This window comes from Alligator mississippiensis, chromosome 11 (genome assembly GCF_030867095.1).
Source record: "Alligator mississippiensis isolate rAllMis1 chromosome 11, rAllMis1, whole genome shotgun sequence".
Classification (NCBI taxonomy): Eukaryota; Metazoa; Chordata; order Crocodylia; family Alligatoridae; genus Alligator; species Alligator mississippiensis.
In genome coordinates, this window is record NC_081834.1 from 8,139,309 (window position 1) to 8,157,620 (window position 18,312).

The 18,312-nt window shown below is 43.1% G+C and overlaps 1 protein-coding gene across 1 annotated transcript in view; it reads left to right on the top strand.

Moving 5' to 3' along the window:
• The window catches only part of TTC23 (tetratricopeptide repeat domain 23), a 55,873-nt gene that overhangs the window by 31,731 nt on the left and 5,830 nt on the right, over positions 1 to 18,312 (top strand). Inside the window, exons 7-10 of the mRNA XM_019477507.2 lie at positions 729 to 834; positions 9,646 to 9,773; positions 10,581 to 10,730; positions 17,848 to 17,930. Of these exons, the coding sequence (XP_019333052.1) occupies positions 729 to 834; positions 9,646 to 9,773; positions 10,581 to 10,730; positions 17,848 to 17,930 (467 nt within the window). The remainder of the gene's footprint in view (positions 1 to 728; positions 835 to 9,645; positions 9,774 to 10,580; positions 10,731 to 17,847; positions 17,931 to 18,312) is intronic.

Genomic DNA, 18,312 nt, shown 5'->3' on the forward strand with positions numbered 1-18,312 from the left:
TGACTGGATAGGTACTTTAATGCGGAAGATCTAAAAAAAAATATATTAAAAAATAAATAAATACATAAAAAAATCAGGGGATACAGGAACTAGCTGGAATTCTCCTTTCCTAGTCTTCTAGTTTTTGTCCTGTTGAGGAGTTGCTTGTTTCAATGACAGGGAAAGAGATCCCTGCGTACTGTTTGTATATTAGATAATAAAGCATTTTGAGATCTTTCAGAATTAGAGAATCTGCATGGTTATCACCACCATTCATCTTGGTAATCGTAAATCTTGTCAAATTCTAGCTAGTAATTTTTATTGCAGTAAAGATTTTGTCTTGGATGAACCTGTCTGAAGGACGTAAGTAAAAAGAAATTGGTTATGTCCTTCTGTTATACATAGCAGCTACTGTTGTACTGACATGTGAGCTCATTTATGTCTTGCATAGCCATGTAACTTTTCTGTTCATTCAAAAAGTGGATCAGAGATACTCAGTCCATAAACTCAAGTTCTGACTTTCTGAACCAAAGCAAACCCACGTGGCCAGAGTTGGGTTTGGTCACTAAACTGTTCACAGAAGACCTGATCCAAGCTACTCATCCTGTTGTAAAGTCAGTTTGGTTTCCCTGACAGAGAAGCTTTCTTCCAAATAAGGCCTGTCGATTTTCTTTTTGTCCAAGTGATGACAGCCATAGCTATAGTCATGTCACATGAACTAATCTGTTTCCTCTACTTGTTTGTGACAGGCTCATTTCATTGCCCTAAGAAAAAGCCCTTCTTCAGTGGAAGCAGGAAACACAGCTCATTTGGTGGCACGAGCTGCAGTTGCCTCTAAGAAATCAGACCATAATGGTGAGCTCTTTTAAAAGTTGTATGGCTTATCAAGCTATCCTACCTGTAGGAATGCAAGCTTCTGCTAACATGGCCCGCTGCACCAGTAATATAACTTCTGTACAAAGTTTATATCTCGGTTGGTAAGTGGGATTATAAAAGACTAAAACTGATCCAATGCTTTTCCTAGTAGCAGAGTAGATTTATTGGGCCCTCACTGACATTGTTTATTTCATTTTACAGGCTGTGTAATGACTGTGGCATTATTGTTTCTCAAGGCATCTGGGGTACTTTTTTTTTCATGATACATATCACTCTGTGTTCTCCTTCTAACTAATCCTTTGCCTTTTATGAGCAGTATCTAGGTCACTAGAGGGAATAATAAAAGCAGACTTGAAGCCACAGAAGCCTCTAGTTTGTGGTTAGTCATAACCTGATGGCAGTTCCTGGCTATTTAATCAGGATGTCAATCACAACGTGCATCTAGAGCAATGGACGCTTGCTGTAACCAAAATCTACTTGATGGTGGATTCAGAACTATTTTTAGATGTATGATATAGCCTCACAACTAATAGTTGAGCTAGAAACAGAGAATTTCACTCAGTGAAGTTGAAATGTAACCTAGAACAGGGAGCTCAGCAAAGGTGCTATTTAATATTTAAGCCCAAACTTGTAGCTCTAGATGTAACATGGAGTGGTGCCACCTGGACCTGCGCAGATCCAAATGGAAGAAAAAACTGTTCACTTCTTGCAAAGTGAACTCAAGGTATAGTGAAAACGAGGAAATGACTCAGGACAAACCAGGCCCTCCCAGCATAAAAGAAATAATTTAAGTCTAAATGACTGGAACTACTCAGAGCTAAAAATTGACAGGCTCTCCCGCAGTATGTTGCCCACCATATGCTGACTATCCATTGGTCACATCAGTCACATGTGGGGAGATGGTATTTCAAAAGAGAATGATTTATGTACTGGATTTGAATGGTTTATAAAGTGCCACTGGTAAAGTACTTTCATGCATATTTTAAAAGGCTGTTTAGGTGACTGGAGAGAGGAAGGCCATGCAAGAGTTGAGGATGGTAAGTTTATAAAAGGAAAACAAATAGGGGGAAATAAAAACTCTTGCCAGCAGCAGTCAGTTTTGCCAGCCGATGTGATGGACATTAGGAAACTGTTTAGTGTTTCTTCAGGACTCTTTGAATTAACAGGTTTTCCTCTATGTTTTGTTCCCTTAGAATAATCTCTCTCTGCCCAGAGTGAAGACATCAGTTACTCTTTTTAGGTTTAAATATTATTTTAAGTCTAAAAGAATAGGGGAAATAGATGTAAATTCCTTATGGGGAAAGCCAAATCCTGCAGTCACATCTTGGTTCCTGCTAATCAGAATTGATTACTTGCATTACCCCTTACACCTCTTTTGTCCATGGAGTCATTTCCTTTTCTTTTCATTTTTCTTCCTGGGTCGTATTACATTGAATCAGGTCGGACTGGTCCCAACTGGCAAGGGACCCCAGGGGTCAATTTGCTAACCTAGGGATGCTCCCCTAGCTCAGTGTGTTTGGGGGGGTGGGGAAAGGACTAGCTGGGACATGAGGGTGCTCTGGTCAGCAGGCAGCTTCCATACTGAAGCACCCTCATGTCCTAGCCAGCCTGGGCAGCATGTACACATGTACTGCTGCAAAGTAAGAAACTCTGCAGCAGGATAGTACTTGTATTACATTGTATTGTATAGTATAGTACTTGTATTTACAAGTACTATCCTGCTGTGGAGTTAGTTTACTGCAGCCTAACAGGGACGCACATGTAGACACACAACCTTTACTGCAGTGATAATTAGTCTACTATGCAGTAAACATCTTGTGTAGACGCACCCTGTTTGGATTATTACAAGTTTTATTTCTTTGCTTGTGCAACTAAAAAAAACCACCACAACATTTTCGATCTAACCAAAAATCTTAAAACTTTCACTGAGCATTAGAGTAGAGAAAAGATCTTTGTTCATTTTGCACACTATGGCCTTGATTCATTCCTGTACTACAGCTAAGCTGGGGGCAGGGATTTAGGAAGATAGAACCACCTCATCCTGAGGACACCTAATTGCTTCTGTTCCTACTGCAGGTTAAGGCATTCTTCAGGGATGCTCTAACTTTTGCTACAGCTTCCACAGTTGTGCCAGTGTAAAATAGCTAGAACAACCAGTATGGAGCAAGAAAGTTTGGTGCACAGGGCAAGCCCGTAGCAGCAGCGCATCCTCACCCCACACACAGATCTGGGGGGCATGCACCCCCCCATGCTTGCCCAGGGGTGCACTTAGTGGCGGGAGCTGCCCCCCCCCGTCCCTGTCCACCACAAAATGAGCTGCTCATGGCTCCATTCCATGCCCTGCCCTGGCTGGGCAGCACCTGTTGGTGCCCCTTTGCTTTGGCACCCCCGCCCCTCCGTCTTGCAACTCCTGATAAGCTTTTTCTGCTTTAATCACTTCCACTTCTGGGAAGCCCCTCCCTCCATCCCCCATTCTGTGATTATTCCCCTGGTGGGTCTTGGCAACTTGTTTATCAATCTATGGTCTCTGAAGATTAATGTTGCCTACATACTTGCTTTGGATGACCGGACTGGGCTGGAAAACAACATTTTATGACTAAAATTCTGCATACCTTCCAGCACAGATTATTAGCCAGCCCATCTCTGTACAATATACAATTACAAATTTATCTACTTAAAGGCTTCTTAAGTGACTTAACTTCTTGGAGCTACTTACAAACATTAATAGATGTACAGAGAGCTTCCTTAAAAGGGTAAGAACAGCTGCTCTTGCTGCAGCCAGAAAAGCCTCTGCAGCCAGACTATCATTGTGCTCTTAGGCTGATGGAGAAAAGGGGGAGAAGAGAACCACAAATGAGCTGTGGTCCATGAAACCAGAAGTGGTCTGCAGATCATGGGAGGCCCTCTTTGCCTTTGTAGTGTTTTCAGTGCAAAGTTGGTGACAAGGACACATGGCCATCCAGGACAAGTTTTGAGGGGTGGCAGTAGGCCAGTGGCCCAGAGACTTTGGGAGCTTCTGTCTTAGATGATGTCATGTCCTAGAAGCTCACAGGCTCTGGGCTGGGATGAACATAGCCAGTCCCAACAGTTAAAGCATTCTGGGAGTGCTTTTGCCAGTCCTAGGGAAGACAACCATAGGAACCAATGGCAGGAACACTGGCTAAACTTACCGTATTTACCCAAATCCAAGATGACTTAAGACAAACCCTATAGTAATTCAGTTCCATACATAAAATGTTATAAATCTGTTATAATTTTCCATATATAGAATCTATTCAGTGGCAGGTTGCCTTAAATCCATCTCGCCCCACTGCTGTGGCGGGAAAAACAGCAGCAGAGGGTAAGAGGCCAGACCCCCATGCTCCCCTGCCACTTGCCTTCTGTGCCTGCCCCCCCCCCCTTATCTCCCTGTGCCTGCTCCTTGCCACGCATCCTTTGCCCCCCATGCCTGTGCCTGCCCCCAACCCTTTGCTCCCACTTGCAGCTTGCCTCCCGTGCCTGTGTCTAAACTCCATCCCCTGCCCCTTTTCCCCCCAGGCCTGTGCCTGACCCCTGCCACTTATCTCCCCTGCTTCCCTGCCCGCTTCCCTACTTACCTCCTGCTGCAGCTCTGCACTTCCAGGGCAGTCAGCAGCAGCGGTGACCCAGCTCCTGGCCAAGCTGGGTTGGGGCTAGAGGGACCAGAATTGGAGTAGAAAGTAAGTGGGAGGGGAGGGCAGGCAGGCAATGGGAAGGAATAGTGGGTGGGGGAAGGCTGCAGGTTTACCAACCCTAACTCATGGCGTCCCCTATATTCCCCCAACTGCGTGCCCTTCACCCACCAAATGAGCCATACTGGCCCTGGGTAGGCAGCAGGTCAGCATTGGCTTCAGCCAAAACTAGAGCTCAGCAGCTGCCTGCCCTGAGCCGGTTCTCGAATCTAAGAGGAGGGGTTTGTTTCCCCATGCTGACCAGGGACAAAAACCTCATTTTGGATTGAACTAATACAGTGTTGTAGTGAAATATCAGAAGAGACATGATCTCATAGGAAATCAGGTCTTAGAGTATTCAGAGTACTTTCAAGACTATACTGAAAACCTTGAACTGCATCCAACAGCAAACTGGATTGCCAGTGCCTACTTGTGCATAGATGGGATTGGCTAAAACCACCTCCCATTCTTAAGATGGTTCAAGACTGGCCTCAGTTTCTGCATATAGTAGTTGCCAAATTTGGATGAGACAAGGATGTAGAGCCCCTTTATGAGGTCACTTGCATCAGCCCTTACCTACTTCAATATGACTTTTTATTCTGCTTCTAAAACATTCCAAGGATATAACTTTCAGAGACAAAAAAAAAAAAAGCCTTGCTTAAGCCTATAAACTAACATTTATTTCTTACAATCCCATGGCAAATGAAATATCATTTCAGATTTTATAGAACCTTTTGGGTTAATGCTTCATACAAATACAACCTATTATTGGAATTTTATTCTTGTTTCTTAAGTACACCCCTTCTGATTTCACCGTCAATGAAGCAGAATGTTGCTAGTATTCATACTTTTCCTCTGTGTTTCCCCTATAAAATGATAACCTGAGTTTGACTAATCTGCCCAGGCAACCAGAGTCAAACTTTTCTAACAGCACTTCTCCCTAGCACTGAAAAGCATTCAAGACATTTGCCTTTTGTTTATAGCTTTTTCCATAAATGATATTCAAATAAAATAGTTTGTGGGACAAAGTGTACTTCAGGGTAAACCTTCAAAAGCCAATACCAAAAACAGCTACATACAGGCAGCCTTGTTTGGAATTGTTTCCCTCTTTGCTTTTCAGTGCCTGACCCCCTTCCAGTCCGTGTTCTTTAAAGACTATTTGCATAGAGATCCTGCACATCACAGCAGGCCTCAATCAATGAGACATTTCTCTATGTTCTTCTCCTACATGCCATTGCCATAATTCAGTAAAAGCCCAATGTCACACGTTAAATAGCTGAATTGGGTCAGTCATAATTTGGAATTTAGTCTGTTTGCTGTAGATTTTCAGAAGGCATGTGTGTGTAAAGGATATCACATGCTTTGTTCTTTTCCATATATTAGTATCTAAAATATTTGATTAAAACTGTAATTTATATGATCGCTTATACAGCACCTTTCATCCAAGGATCTCAAAGCACCTTGAAAATACGGTGTATGCTTCAATAACTGAGGTATTTTTCCCGTCTTAAATATGATTAAACTGAGGCTATGGATGCCTAAGTAACTGCAAGGTGAAGGAGGGTGAGGATTTGCAATTGCTCTGCAGTAACTGCCCATGTGCAGGCTCTTACCCCACAGTAGATGAAAGCTAACCCTTAGTATTCATACCACTCAGTGAAAGTGGGATGATGGAGTATTACTGCACATCAGCATTGCTGGATTACTGTAATGCTATAAATAGCTGCCTCTGCTCAAATGCCTTCCCCCCCGCCCCCTTAATTCTCAGCTTTCCTCATAGTTTTTACATTAACATGGATAGATTTTTATATGCAGATCATAAGCAGGAGCTGGATTCTAGATTTCACAAGCAGCTGAATGGTACTTTTACATGTTTCATAAAATGTTTTACAAGGGGTGATTTGGTAAGCTTCACACATGTGAAGTACCATATTTACTCAAATCCAAGATGAGGGTTCCCCCACCCTGTTCAACATGAGGGAGAAGTGCCTTGTCTTAAATCTGTGTACAAACGGGGGGAGGAGGAGGGGCACAGTGGCTGTGGCTCTGACTCTGAGCCCAAGCCCAGGGTCAGAGCTGGAGCCTTAACCATTGCCCCCAACCCACCTACCCTCCCCAGCCTCTGCTCCTCCCCCCCGGCTCTTTGCTACCATTTACCTTCCCATCACAGGTCCAGCTCTGCCTGGACCCTGCTTCAGCCCAGGGGAGGGCACACAGAGCACAAGCTGCCTCCAGGCCCTGCCCAGCCATGCAGCAGTGGCAGTAGCAATGGCAGCTCTAGCCCTGGCTCCATGTCTGGGGCTAGAGCTGCTGCCACCACAATTGCTGCTCTGTGGCTGGGGGCAGCAAGTGCTCTGTGCTCCCTGCTCTGGGCTGGCGAGCGGTGGCAGAGATTGGGGGGGAGGCAGAGGCAGGTTAAGGTGTACTGGGGCCTTGGGTAAACTCAAAATTGGAGGCCTCCTTCCCCCCATGGGAGCTGGGCTGCAGGGGGGAGGGGAGAAGGGCCCCTTCCCCTCCTAGAGATGTCAGGGGAGGCTGGGTGGACCCCGCCAGGCAGGGGCGGGCACATGCCCACCTCTTCTTCCTGCTCCCTGCCCCCACTATGGCCAAACATGCACACACACAGACAAACACACGCGCACACACAGGTGCGTGCATTCTGCTGTCACTCCGCACATGGACGCAGACACAAACACACTCTCCCTGCCATGAACAGACACATGCACACACACGCACCCCTCACGGAGGCAGCCTCCTGCCACCACGAGCCACCTGTGGTTCAGTCTCGCTTCCCGCCCAGCCCCTATTGTACTTACCTGCAGGGAGCTGCTGCCCAGGTGTCCCGTGCGGCCACAGAGCAGGGGATCAGGCTGGGCTAGGCCAGGGCGGAAGTGCCACGCCGTCTCTCTGAGGGCAGGTGGCGGCACTGGGAAGAGTGACTGCAGGGAGACTAAGATGAATTTTGGGGGACTACAGCCCCCAAGGCCCTCCCAATGCCGCTGCCCGCAAAGACATGGTGCTGTGCTCCTGGCTTAGCCTGACCCGGCCCCGGCCCCAACCACCCTCCCCCCCCCCCGCCAGGTGGGGCATGGCTCTCCTGGCTCAGCTTGGCCTCCTCTCCCCCAGGCATGGTGGTACCTGACCCACCCCCCTCACCTCCCCTCCCCCAGGCATGGTGCAGCTCTCCTGCACTGGCCCCAGCCCTGCCCTGCCCCAACCCCATTGGTAGAGGGGCCCCAATTCCAGCTTTCAGGGAAGCAAATGCAAAAGCCACAGATTTAAACTTGGCACCATTTATGTCTCCCTGCTGGGAGACAAAAACAAGCGCCAAGCTTAAAACTGCAGCTTTCACTTTCCTGGTGATGAGGATTCCAGGGCATTGAACTGGTAGAGGCCCCTGGGCTCATGCCCAGCTGGCCTGTTCATTAATTCGCATATGGAGGGGGTGGGAGGAGGAGAAAGGGCAGATGATCAGTGGGCAAGATGGGCAGCAGAGGAGGCCAAGTAGGGAAGGGTAAGTGCCCAGGGACACAGGCACCAGGGTGGGGAAGGGGGACAAGTGCCAGGGGGTGCAGGTAGTGCTGGGAGGGGCAGGCAGCTCTGGGACAGCTCTGCACAAAGGTGCATTTTCCAGATGTAATTTGCCCTATGTATTTGTAGCAGGTTTTCCGCTGGTTCGTATCAATAGCAGTTAGAACAGCTGTGAGGACAAGCCACAGATCCAGGGCTCAGAATAAAACAACTTTGGGGGGCAGGCCTGAAGGTGATGGTTGTGCTGTGTTGTAGCACTAAGCTAAAGCATGTCCCCACCTTTCAGTCAGATCATTGAGTTCAAAGAATTTAGGGACTGAATAAAAGGGGAAGATGAGCTTGTTAACTTGGCAGTTGAGGTACCAAGTACAAATTGGTCCAGGTGCCAGGGGTAAGAAAGTGAGCTAGTGCTGTGTGCAAGACAGAGTATCAGCTGTATTTGGGTCGTAAGAGGCAGCAGCTGGAAGTGGACCGTTTACTGGGGAATTGACACCAGGTTAAGGCCAAGCACAAGCACAAATTCCCAGTAGGTGCCCACGCTTGGGGTGGTTCATATGCAGATGAGAGTCACGTAAGGCCTTTCCTTCTTTCATTACTTACCAAATCTGCACTTGTGTTTCTACTTCTGAGGGAGCCCTTGGAACTTGATGATGCTGTGACTGATGATAAACGACATGGTATAGCATAGCACAGGAAATCACGGGGTCCAGCTGTGTCGTTGTGATGCAGCCAAAGTTTCCAGCAGCGCAAGGAGTCAGATTCACAGAAAGGAGAGAAAATAAAATACAAGCACATTCTCTGATACTTGTTCAGTACTTTGAGTCAGAGGAACAGAGTTTGAGGGGGAATCTCGCTGGCTCTTTTCCCTTAGCTACCAATCAAGCATCAAGTTTCTTCTTTCTTTTCCAGAGGCCCCCTTAAAATAATGTTCTGAGACTGAAATAATACATGAGCAGCAAAAACATATTTCAAATGGAAATCTTAAAACGTAACTGCATTTGTACCTTAAAGGCTATTTATTAAGTACAAAAAAATTCTTGATATGACACAGAAGTTATGATACAAACTAGCTGAAGTTTGGAAAAGATATTTAGAAACAGTTCATAAAAAACAAAAAATTCCTTATCTGTTAATACTATATGTTTTTATTATTAAAAGCAAAAGTATTTTTTTCTTTTATATATCATTAACACTTTTGAATCTAGGCACTTGCGTCATATTTTACTACTATAAATAGGTGCACCATATCCATTAACACCTCTAATGGATTTTGTTGAATGGTGACTTTTAATGAAAATTGACATTTGATTTTGGAATTGGAAATGCTTTATCAAAGATGTTCAAATAATCAAATAAAAAAAAATTCAGCTGGCTCTTACAGGGTTCCTGCATACCCCGGAGAACATTCATTCTTACAGTAATCCCACTGAGTTTTGAATTCATTTCATTGGGACTATTTGTGTCAGCAAGTTTCTCACTGTAATAATATTTAGGGATTCTGCACTCTGGTCCTGAGTAAATAAAATGTATTAATCACCTCTACTTTCATGGATATATTTAATTTCTTTAGATCTGGCAGAGAAGTACTTTCAGGAGAGCATAAACTCTTTCAAAGAAGCCGAAGGAATGGGGAGCGCTAAGTGCCTTGCAGCTGAGGATGATTTCAGTCAGTTCCTTATAGACACTGGACAACAGGAGGTAAGGGTTTATAGAAAAACAGTCTGTTTCTGTTCCTTGACACAATTTATAAGTAGAGGGAAAGATTCCGTGTGTTGGTCTATGTCAGTATTTGCTATTTGTTGTACAGAAGGGGATGGGTTACTTCAGGCCTGTGATTCTGTTTCTGACTCAACGATTGAATCAATTAATCAAATAGAGTTTCACACTGTCTGGAATACTTCTGAAAGAGACAGTCACATAGGTTTCTCTCTGTACTAGCATTCACAACAGGCTTGCTTTATTCTTGTGAATAAAAGCTCAGTCAGCTGCACTTTTGCAACTACAAGAGGTTGTGAATATCAGAAAAGGCTTTACAGCGAGGTCCACAAATACTTTCAAGAACAACTAATATAGTCATGATCTAAAGCCCAAAGATAATCAGAGTCCTGCATTCAGTTCAGCGGGCTTTGGATGAGATGCTGTCTAAAGCAAGATGGGCCAAGGGACAGAAAACCTAATTAGTTACACTAGTAAGATGCCAGAAAGTAAGTTTTTAATCCTTTAGTTAGTCTCCGTTTTTTAAAATGAAGACATCCAAAGTTCTCATTCTGCACACGCTGTTCTGGTGCTTTGTTTCCAGTCTTAAAGTTAACTTAAGAAAGTTTGGCTCAGATAATAGACCACACTTGGAGATTTGTTGTTGCTTGTCTATTTGGTAAAGAGGACAGATTTTTAATGCATCATCTAACAACAAACAGAATTTATCTTATATCCTTCAACGCTTGATGTTGCTCCACTTTCCTAACCAGCAGTCTTTGAAATTCTTGGCCACTGTTCCCTTCACAGAGAGCAGCATTAATGTTGAAAGGATCGTTAGAAGCCAAAAAAGCCACATTTGGAGATCTCAGCCCTGAAGTAGCAGAGACATACTGGCTCCTGGGAGTGACAGAACTGGCACAAGGACACACAAATCTGGCACACAAGAAACTTAAGAAGGTAAAACCATAAGCCTAAGAATAGGCCATGCTGTAATGATATTTTTCCATGGGTCAATAATACCCTGGCAAAAGTGCAAAATTTACTTTGGCAAGCTGACACGTCTTTGTAATGTGACCTGAATGAACATGGGCCTATGGAAGCCAGTAAGAAGGAACCAACCCTCACCTGCAACAGTAGAGTGCAAAAGTGAATTTTGCGCACACAGCCCTGACGGTGACTCTGGAGGTCAGTCTAATAGGACAACTTGCGCTTAAAACTCAGAGATGAAGTCAAGCTTTGAGGTCTGCCATCCAGTGTCATGCCCTGTTTACCTCATTCCTTACCATACTTTACTGGAGTAAGAGATTTATGTTCTTGTCCAGAAGTCGTGTTTTGTATCCTTATGAATCCTCACATCTACTCTACTTTACCATCCCCCATTTTGAGTCATAACACTGTGGCTACAGATACCCATTAGATTCAGACTCCCTTTAAAATGTATTCCCTTCTTTCTCAAGTGCTGATAAATGGGGTTTATTTTCCCCCTCTGCCCCAGCAAACAGGATGCCTTTACCTGGGTTTTCTTTTGGTTTTAAAGGACCATTTTACAAACAACTTTTAAAAAATTGTGTATCACTGCTCGTCTTCCAAAAACTCATTTGTTCCATCTTTTTTCTGCTTTAGCCCATCTTCGAAATGTCATTTCAAGGATCCAACTGTAGCAATATGCTGTTAATAACAGAAAACCTATTAAGTATGCCTCAAAAAGTGAAATATGCTTATTAATTTAAAGGGAGAATCATTTACCAACTATTTGCAGAGGAAATCTCTTTCTACATGTTGCACAATCTCAGCATTTTTAGCTAACTGATCCTTGACTTTCTTTTTCTAGTTTTGGGTTATGCAACAAACCAAAAATATGCTAAAAACTGATATACAAATGCAGGCACAATTGAATAGATAACAAATGTTTTTATCCTACAGAAAAGCAATCAAGTAACCCCAAAATGTACAAATAACGGATATGTGATAAAACAGAATCTATAGTATTAGGTATGCATTTAAGGAATGAGTACATGGATTAACATATTATGCACCCTCTTTTAGAGAGAAGGATGAAGAGTTATATTACTTCTTCAATGGTAAATTAAGTTCTAAAGCTAAAAGGCATTTTAAAATACTCAACTGTAGCTCACGCAAGTCAAAGGAAATAGTTTGACTTTGAGAAATTACATTCATTTATTTATTTATAGAAATCTTCTGGCAGTTTAAGAGGAACTGGAGCTGTAACGTGATTAAGGCTGACTGTAATTGTAAAGAGCAACCCACAGTTATAAATGAATTATTTTTTCATACTATAGTGCTCAGAGGCTGAATATTTTCTGTGTTCTTTTGGATGAAGATTTGTTATTGGACTTAATAGGTTTTTTCCTTAAGTTTTTAGAAGTAGATTTCTCAAATAAATCCAAGGGGCCTTGCTTACGAAGAGTCCAGAATAGGATAGGCAACTCCTGGCACAGGTGCCAGAGTGTGGCACGCAAAGGCATTTTGCTTGGCATGTGTGCCTCTGGGCAGACGGTGAAGGGGCCAGGTCTGTGCTGCCACAACAGGGATCAGACCCCCTCATGGTTCCCATGCCATCCGCCCCAGCACACCAACATCTTGCGAGTTGAGGTTGCAGGTGTTTTGTCACACTGCCCAAAAACATTGCCTACCCCTGGTCCAGAAGTTATAAAACAACTGAAAATGATCCCCACTGTACAAAGCAGGTGCAACCCAGCAACAGGTATATAAACTTCTGCACTGCTCTACCAGTGTGCCTCAGCTCAGCCCCAAAGGGTAGCACTCTCTCTACCCATCCTGCTCTAGACCTCATTGCTAAAGCTACCATCAAGCAGTGTTTTTGTAGCAGTGACATTTTCCTCCAGGAACTTGAGTAGTCATGCTTACCTGCCTGTGCTGCCAGCATTTCATCGCTTCCAAGGTGCCAGAGGACATTCATACCCTGTTGTTTGATAGCACGGTGTGGTTTCACTCACCAGCTGACCTGCCAGAGCACAAAGTGCACCCAGAGAAGGGACCACAGCAGTTACCTGAAGCCATAAGATCATCTCTAGCTGCCAGGCAGTGACAGAAGCCTAACTTCACTCATTTGAGATAGAGTAATTATAGCCACAGAACAGAGGCTTCCTCCATTGCACAAGCACTTTAAGTGTGAATGCACTTAAAGCTAAGCTTTATAGGGTGGGCTAAGCCTCAGAAACACTCATTTAATGTAGGCCACCAAATAGCCATATAATGATACAGGAAAAATTTTTTTCTATAACCGTCTATTTTTTTGTTGCTACCAATGTAGACCACATTTAGATCAGTAATCTTAATCTGAAATACTCCACTACCAATAAATTGAGTCGAGAATGTCAAAGATACGGCCTGTGGGCTGGATCCATCCCCTGGTGCTGCCTGTGGGCCTCAGAGTTGACTCACAGGCAACATGCAGGGCATGCTGGATGGCCCTGTGCACCATCTAGCTACTCCAGGACTGTTGCATGCGGCGCTAGCTCCAGTGCACATCAGCTACATGCCAGATCCAGAAGTGTATCCTGGAGAAGCCACCACATGGAGCATGGCACCAGTGACGAAATGGCCACTGCCACGCAGTATGGCTGTAGAGAGGGAGCCACACAGTGTGGTACTGCACACAGCATCCACGCCAGCTGCTTCAATATGCATGCTGGATGCAGCATGCAGAGCCTGTCGCCGGCCTAAGAACCAGCCCCACACCATTCATCCAAGCCATGGAGCTGGATAAGTTTGACACACCTGGGTTGTCAAAATAACTCTAGTTATGTTTGTTTTTCCATTTGGATTCTTTGGTAATTGCTGAATACGGGTACATGAAGACATTAAAGGCTGAGTTATCCTGAAGCCCATGGTCCACAACCATGTGCAAATCTACTTTGCTTTCTACAACATGCTGCACTCAAACCATTAACATAAGCAAGAGTTAATACATCGGTGCAAGCAATTTCTCTAGTTGTGACAGAGTCTCTGCACAAATGGACATGGACTAACAGCTTCAACTTTCTGAACATTAGACCCAAAGAATGAAAGGTATACTGATCTGCTAAATTCTTTTCCAAAAGCAGGGATACAAGTTGTAACCATATTGGTCTGCAGGCAAAAGGAATCAGAACTCATGGCAGTGGTGATATCTTTTATTAGACCAACTAGATATTTGCAACAACAAAAAGTCTTTATTTGCAAGCTTTCGGGCACACTCATCCTTCCTTAGGCATAGAAGAATGCAAAGTTTGTAAAATTTCTCCCTGGTGGAAATGAAAATTTGTATTTTACAGGAAAGCTGAAGGTGTTATAAGATCTCCTGGTTGGAATAGTTCATTTTGTGCAAATTAGGCTCAAAGCGAGAACCGTCTATTTATCTCGATGTTGTCTAGTGTCAAGCAGGATGTTAAATTATGTTTCCTTTGAGTTATGATATTTCACAGGAGGATGGTGTGATAGATGCTCTCCTGAGCAGGAAATTTTATTGTGTTGAGGCACTTTGAGCTCTGTGAACATGCAGATTTAGCTGGAACAACAGGCAGGAGCCACAGTGTCAGCTTTTAGGTTCCAAAAGTAGGAACTTGAGACTAATTTTAAATAGTATTTTGCTCTTAGCAGGTGCTCTGCATAGACAGGTCTCAATGTAGTTTATAGGAGGAAGAGAGGGAGGTATTACTCCCCCCCCCCCCCACCACTTTTTTTTTTAAGAGAAAACTATTTTTGTTCTTAAGAGTAGTTTGCCTACATCTCCTTAAACTCAGTCCCTGGCTTTAGCAACTAGACTGTGCCAACTTCTTTATAATTTTTCCAGTATTTTTTGTGCACTTCTAGGGTTTGAAGTCTTTAATTCATATGGGCTGTGGTACTTACCTGGCAGGGGAAACACCATGACCACCAAGGCAGTGTCCTAGTCGCAGCTGGGGATAACTGCTTTCCTGGCATGGGGTAGTACCTGCAGAGGTAATGTAGTTACCCCACTTTATGGAAATGGGAGACTCCTCCCTAGCTTGCTCCTGCAGCCATATGGCTGAGGGCTAGCAAAACATGGCAGCATCCGAACCCCAAGTCTCCAGGCTCAGGCCTGCACGTAGGATGCCCGCCAAAGGATTTGGAAACATCTGATGCCCCAGATGGGGTGGAGGACGTTTACTGGTTGCAGGGCCACTTATGGTTCTCGAATGACTCATGGATTTGGAATTGATCTGGCTGATTTGGCCTGAAACATGCAAAATTTCCAAAAAATATAAATACAAATAAAAATACTCAACTGATAATCAATGTGCATGGTGCATACCTCCAAACTAGTTATGATACAATGCAAACATAGTGGCAACTCGCAGTAAAAATCTACATCTTCATTTAAGCCTCTGAGCTTTGGCAGTGGCCTAAGTTAGGGCTCAGAATGCAAGAAGTCAGCAGCCTCGAAGTAGAGCCTGTTGTGAGCTACTTTTACAAGGTATTGTGTATCACAACGGCAGCTGCAGCAGTATGGTTTCCAGCTTAGCCACATGAAATGCATATTAAAATGAGTAATTTTTCTGCATGGAGCTTTCCCTGTCCTTAATAGTCTAATCTTTTATTAAATATATAAATTTATAAATGAGAAGCCAAGCCTACAGTACTTAGCAGTATGCAGTGGTATTTAATACTCAAATTAAAGAGTTCACCGCAGCACAAGATATGCAAGGGCTCCACTGAACTTCAGCTGAACAGGAACTTGCAGGCCCAACCATCTGCAAGGTATACAGACGTGCTTATCATTCAGAGTCTAAAAATCAGGCTGAGTCTAAAATGTATTTTAAGGTATTCTGTATTAAATCATTCAGGGTTTCTTTAGCATTGAACATTTTAATACACGTGCCAGAATGTGAATACAAGGCTGGTATCTGCCACCAGGTATCAGTGGCACTTGAGGAAAGCCTTTCAATTTAAAAGGCTGCTGTCAGCTGGATAATTTTAAATGTATTAAATTCACAACATTCAATTTTCTACTAAACAATTTTAGAAGTAACTCATCATGATATTTTAAATTCTTTAAAGTAATTCTGTAAGCATCTTTCTGTTCCCTTGTTGCTATTTGTAAGCATCTATTTGTTAATTGTTCCCATGTCAACAAAATATGGAGTTAATCAAACAGTTAACTATGCAGACAATAATTGTTACTTAACAAAAGTACAATCTTGGGTAGGTGTAACACAGCTAAGGAAAATACTGCTACATTCTCTCTCCTGTAATTGCAGCTAATGACACATTTGTGTTGACAGCTTTAATTCAAGAGGATAGCGTCTGTTTCAGGCTCTTCCATTTGACACCTCAAAGTTTTGAGCTCTTAAAACCATCTTACTTCAGCTGGATTCCAGCCAGTTTTCTTATTGAAGGAGCATTCTTTCTGAGTTACCCAGCTGTGTGGTAGATGTGTGTTCCCACATTTTCCTTTGTGCCATTTATTTTTAAAGCACTAGTTTTGATTTCTTGCCCCGGTCCATGCAGTTTCAGGAACGCTTAGGAGATGGGAGATGGTGTAGACCGTCCCCAGGAGGCAATCAAAACAAAAAGAAAAACTATAGGACTCCCAGTTAATGCATCATGCTTACAGTGTTCTCTCTCTCACGTCTCCACTTGAAGTTTAGAAGCTTATAAATAAATTACTTTAAAAAAATACCGTGCATTTAAAATTAAACCTTGACCTTTCGAGCTGACTGAAAGCATTCCGATTTCCTCCTACTGAAGGAACAAAATCTATTCTTGTCTGACTTATCATTGGCCTTTAAAACATGGGTCTCTGAAGATCCACATTAGCTTGTAACTAGCTAATTAACAACGAAACATTTATGGCTAATTGCGGACAAGGCTTTAACTAAAAACCAACTTACAGAACCATTGTTTTTAAAGATTGATATAACGTGTGCTTAAAAAAAGAGAGCAGGAAGGATAGACTGTTTTACATAAAGCCTTATCTGATTTTTAATTTGTACAGCACCTTGCACAGGATAAGTGCTAGCAGGAAAATAATAAGGTTTTGTAAAAAAGTTCTGCACTTCCTCCTGTGCTCATATTGTTCTCGCTGGACATAGCCATTTACATGAATACCAAATGCATATTAAATAAATGAAGACTGTTAGGAGAAAAAAAAATTAGTTCTTAAACTATAAAACTTACTATGCCAGGAACCTGTGACTTGTGCTACTTCAGACTAGCTCAAACAGGCAGTGGTGCGGCTGAATCCACACAGCCAGGCATAAAGTCTAAATAGGATTAATTAGTCTAAGGGTGACTAATTGGCATTGTCACTCAGCAATGGTACATTGCTACTTGACGCTAGTTAATTTCCCTGTGAAGCTATTCAAGAGTTGATAGAGTGACTGCACAAGTAGAAATCCCAGTATGCAGGTTAGGGATGCACAAAACAATCGAGAAATTAGAATCATTTAAACAAAACAAAACAAAAAAAATCTAAGGTTAAAAAAAAATGATTTTTTTCTTCTCATTTTCTCGTTTTCCTGGTTTTGCAAGTCATTTTTAGGGTTTTATAGTACTTCTACAGATCCCTGTATAACTACGTAAAAATCTGCTGTAAAAGCCTGGAACAGAACATTGCATACATCTTAAGCTGAATTCCACACTCAGTAACAAGCAAGCAGTTCTCACTGGAGAGGAAGCTATAATTTTCAGCATTAGCTAAATACACACACAGACCATGTTTACATGTAGATACACACACCACTCTACAGTTACAGATATGCAGCATAAGCACAGTTTGGCGTCTACTAATCCAATAGTAAATACAAATATAGTTATGTTGCAGTTGCCTTTCCTGCATCTTGATCCCTCCTGTTTGCAGTTCCAGTGATATGTATGGCCTTTATGAATCCTTTGGGACATGATCCAAGAACTTCATCTTCATTTAGTTTGATCATCAGATGCTTTAAATATAGAAGAGTTATTTTTGTTTTCCTATTTTCTCTCCTTTATTGACATCCCCTTGCCCCCTCCCCCCCTACTTACCTTTTGTGTTTTGGTTCAGTTTTTTGAGTCTTAACATATTATCTTATGCAATATTCTATTTCAGTGCCTCTACTTACAGACTCTATTATATGGCTCCCACAATAAAAGAACTCTGGCAACAAAGGAAACTATCGACTTACTATCAAAGTGAGTGAGCTTTTAATCAGCTTTCTTCTTGGCTGCTCCTCCACTTGCATGCTGTTAAGATCTGTGTTCCCTTGCACTTCTCAGAGATATTTAGGCACTGGTTCACAAAAGTGTCTGACAGAAAAGACAGATGAGTGAAGCTGTTGGCGAGTTCCCAAGACAGCAGTTTTGAAAGCCAACTCTTCAGACTTTCTTCCTTCCGCAGAAGTCATCCACATCAGTAATCCAATCAGTGCTTAATTTAGATTAATTTCTCGTTTGAGACACAGGTGGAAATGGGCATTTATTGCTTTAATTACTCACCGCGGCAATATAATTGACCCACTAGGCATCTGTCTTACCAGAAGCTTTATGGAGTGTAGCTGCGTGTCTTCGAGACAGG